Below are 3,843 nucleotides of genomic sequence, written 5' to 3'. Positions count from 1 at the left end.
TTTTTTTCAGTGCATTCAATTCTAAACAAGAGTAGCCATTTTATAAGGGAGGAGAGATGAAGCTAGCCAGAGTCAGTCAACCAAAGCACGTGCTCAAGATATATACCTTAGTCCTCATAGTGGCTAAGTTCCATGGCCACTCCTTTTCCCAACACATGTTTAAAACGGAAACAAAGATCAATGCCTATCTATTTCCTTGCTGGAAATCAATCGTACAGGACATAGCTGGGATGGATATATACATGAAAAAGGGCAACTATAGCTACATTTTTTCTCCTTTTTTTTCCTTCTTTATTTTCTTGGGTTTGAATTGTTGAATGGCAACAATTTCTAAGAGAGTGGGTCTTTATTTAAACCGGTTAAAGGTGGTGGGTCAAGAAGAGCATGCATGTTGTAAACTATGGCCTATCCGCCAAAAGAAATATTGCTAGATATTACTCTCCTTTTCCTTTTCGTTAATGTGCAGTGGAGATGGTCTGGAAGTTAGGTTAATAGGCACCAACAATTATTTGTGCTTTCGCTTTTGGTAGTGACACTTCAATTCCGATTGGAGCACGAGGTGTGTTGATTGATTCACGCACATGATTGATTTTTCATGCTACACGCCAAACACTCCTCAGCTAATTTGTTGCCTTCTAGCGCTAATTACTAGGATTATTGTCATTTATATATATATATATATGAGAGAGTACATCGAATTTGAACTATATAAATGAAAATGAAGATAACTTTATCCATCAAGTACTATAATTTTGCCTTCAACATGCTATTTCTTGCTTTCCCTTTCACCTTCCTAGTGTTCTTTTTTATCCTTTCCTTTATACAATTTGTTAATCTAAGTTGAATTAGTGTTTTCCTTAATACTTTTGGGAGAATGGGATTTCCACTTTTTTTTCTCTTCTTCTTTCTCCCTTACCAAACACAAGGAATACTTTTCATTTCTTTCCTAGCTAGTGGCAGAGGCACATCTCTCCTTTCCATTTCTTTCCTACTGCCGACTTCAATTCGCACATGCAAGTAAAGGGTGATCCTTAGGGAAGTTGCTGAAATTAATGGCAGACCAAATGTGACTCAAAAGGCTTACATGTACAAAACATATGTGCATTTGCTCCTTGTATATAGATATGAATGAGGGTATTAAAAGTACTGATTGTAACAGCTTTGTGAATTTGGTGGAATGCAGTGTGGCAGGGATTTAAACACCAAGAGCCCAACCAATAAAGCGTATAATGACTACCTAAAAATATTCAATTGTCTACATTTCATGGGGTCTGGTAGCCGCTGGTTAAGGCCCCATTTAGGAATGAAGTCAGTGGCTCAACTTCACAACGCATTTAATTCTGCCTCAATGATCGCTTTTTGCAATTGGCAATCAAGCCCAACTCCTATACACTCCTCAATTTGCCCCTTTTTGTCATCCCTTAATAAAACTCTTTGCACTGGACCAAAAAGAAAGGAAAATAACTCAGCCTACTAGTAGAGCCTAAATGGCTCGAAAGTTTGAGGCCTCACGGGCCGCTCGGCCTGACCACGGAAAATCCTTTCAGGGAGAAATTGCAGACAAAGAAGGCAGAGGAGGAAGGAAGGCTCGGCTTCTTCTATTATGTTTTTTGTTCATTCTTTTTCAGTACATCTTCATAATTTATAAATAAATTTTACAAATCTACGGATAATAAATCATTTTCTTTTCCAATTCGTTTTCAGTCTAAATAAAGTCTAAGTATGAATGTGGTGTTCATGAAATAGTAAAAAAGTCGCCTTTCTATTAAGAAACTCAATATCAATTATAAAATGGCCTTGGTACTATAATAGTAATAAATCATGTTTGCGCCAATTTGGAAAAATGATCAGTGTATTAGGGATGTATACTAATACTATCCATATTAACTCTTCAAACTAAAACTTGTAAGTTATGTTTAGTGAATATAATTATGGATCATAACATACTGAATCTTTCAGTTAAAAAAATTATTTACTTTCCCAAAGTTGTGGGGAATGTAAAATTACCACCGCCGCATAGGGATGAGATTCTCCACCAGTGAAGGGAAAGTGATACCATGAGAATCTAAACATTACTAAGAATTTGCCCTACCCAACATGAAAATGACGTTCTTCCCAATTAAATTTCCAAACGGGAAGCCTACTTTAAAATTTTGAAGAGGAAAATTACAGTTCAATGCAACATGTCATAATAGTTATTAATTAGTGGTTCTCTAAAAAAATAATTGTCGATTGAGTGTAAGAGGCTAACTTTGACATATGTGTAAACATGTTTAAGCTGTTAAGACCAAATTACCCTTTGAGAATTCATGTATCTTGTATTTAATTTAATTTAAATGACATGTGCATTCAATTATAATGGTATGTTCATTTTATTAGAATAATATGTATATTACATATTTTTTTGAAAGGTTGAGAGTAGTATTAAGGTATATTACATTATTATTATTATAATGATTAAAACATTTATCAACTTTTTTTCATGAATCTTATGCATCAAGATATAATGTTAGATAAATTGAAAAAAAAATCAAGAATGGGAAATTAAATATTGAATTCTTAACTCTAAAGATTTCAAATACTGAATTTGTGATACAAAATTTAGTTGGTATATTATTGAAATTAAGTGTTGAGTAGAGTTTAAATATTTTGTTAAAGACAAATAAAATTTTATTAGTATTTTGCATTGGTAATAGTTAAAAAAGAAAGAGTAAATGGTTAAAAGAAAAGAATATTAGATTAATGTAGTTAACTAACAATTTTTTTCCTAAATAAATTGCCTTGCTACATTAAGTAGCTTTTAGCAACTTTCAACTCATTTCTAAGAAACTTACTTAAAAATATTAGTTTCTCTGTCAAGATGAAAATGTACACTTAAATTTGTTATCTCCAAGATGAAATGTTAAAAAGAATAGGAAATTAAAAATTGCATTTATAACATTCTCTTTAACTTAATTGAATATAATTCAAAAAAGTATATGCTAAGATGATGAATGCAAGAGTTTTTAAATGATTTAATAGTTACATGTTGTTTTTAAAACTTCTAAGAATCATTTATAGGCTTCAAAATGTGCTTTAAACACTCGTTCATAAATAAATATATATATTTTCTCAAAAATTATAACTTTCAGAAATAAAAAGTCCTTTTAATTTTTCAAATTTTATATACATTTTAATTCGGTTCAATGAAAATTTAATCAATTAATTCATATTTTTCAAAAACTAATGTTCACTTAATCGGTCAATCCATTAACTTAATTTAGAGACAAATTCTGAAGTTGAGACCCGAGTTTAGATGATTAATAACACATATTAATTGATTAACTTGTCGATAAATTTCAACACTAAAGTTCTATACTGCTTTAATCCACTAATATAACTAAGACATATAAAAATTAAACTATATTAATAGATTATAAGATATTTATAATTTATATATATATATATATATATACAGTACACACACAACAATTACATCAAAAAAAAATTATTTTATAAATTATCGCTGATCATTATATTTTGTATTTTAATCCACGTAGATTAGGATTCGGACGTGGACGACAAATCTGTCGGTATGCTTACTCGAGACATGGTATGTCCGTCTAAAAGCTTTTGTAAGAATGGCAATTAAGTTGTCGAGTCATGAAGGCCTTTGGAAGTTGTTATAGCAGAAGTAGAAATAAGTTTGGAAGTTGTAAGCAGCAACTGTCTTTCCCCAGAGCAACGGAACCAGTAAGCACTGATCTCCTTTTCTCTCATCCTTTCAAAGAATATGGAAGCTTATTTCTTTGGCATTTTTAATTTCTTGGTGGTTTTATTCTTTTTCTACATCAATTTTTTTTT

General features: G+C 31.2%; 1 protein-coding gene across 1 annotated transcript in view; it reads left to right on the top strand.

The window, feature by feature from the left end:
* Positions 1-874: 874 nt before the first annotated feature.
* Positions 875-3,843, top strand: part of LOC110429153 (zinc transporter 8-like) — a 9,905-nt gene continuing 6,936 nt past the window's right edge. Inside the window, 1 exon segment of the mRNA XM_089785755.1 lies at positions 875-977. Coding sequence (XP_089641881.1) covers positions 875-977 — 103 coding nt within the window.

The sequence above is a fragment of the Theobroma umbraticum genome, unplaced genomic scaffold (assembly GCF_002168275.2).
Source record: "Theobroma umbraticum cultivar Fairchild unplaced genomic scaffold, ASM216827v3 scaffold_44.0, whole genome shotgun sequence".
Lineage (NCBI taxonomy): Eukaryota > Viridiplantae > Streptophyta > Magnoliopsida > Malvales > Malvaceae > Theobroma > Theobroma umbraticum.
This window is presented reverse-complemented; position numbering and strand designations above follow the sequence as displayed.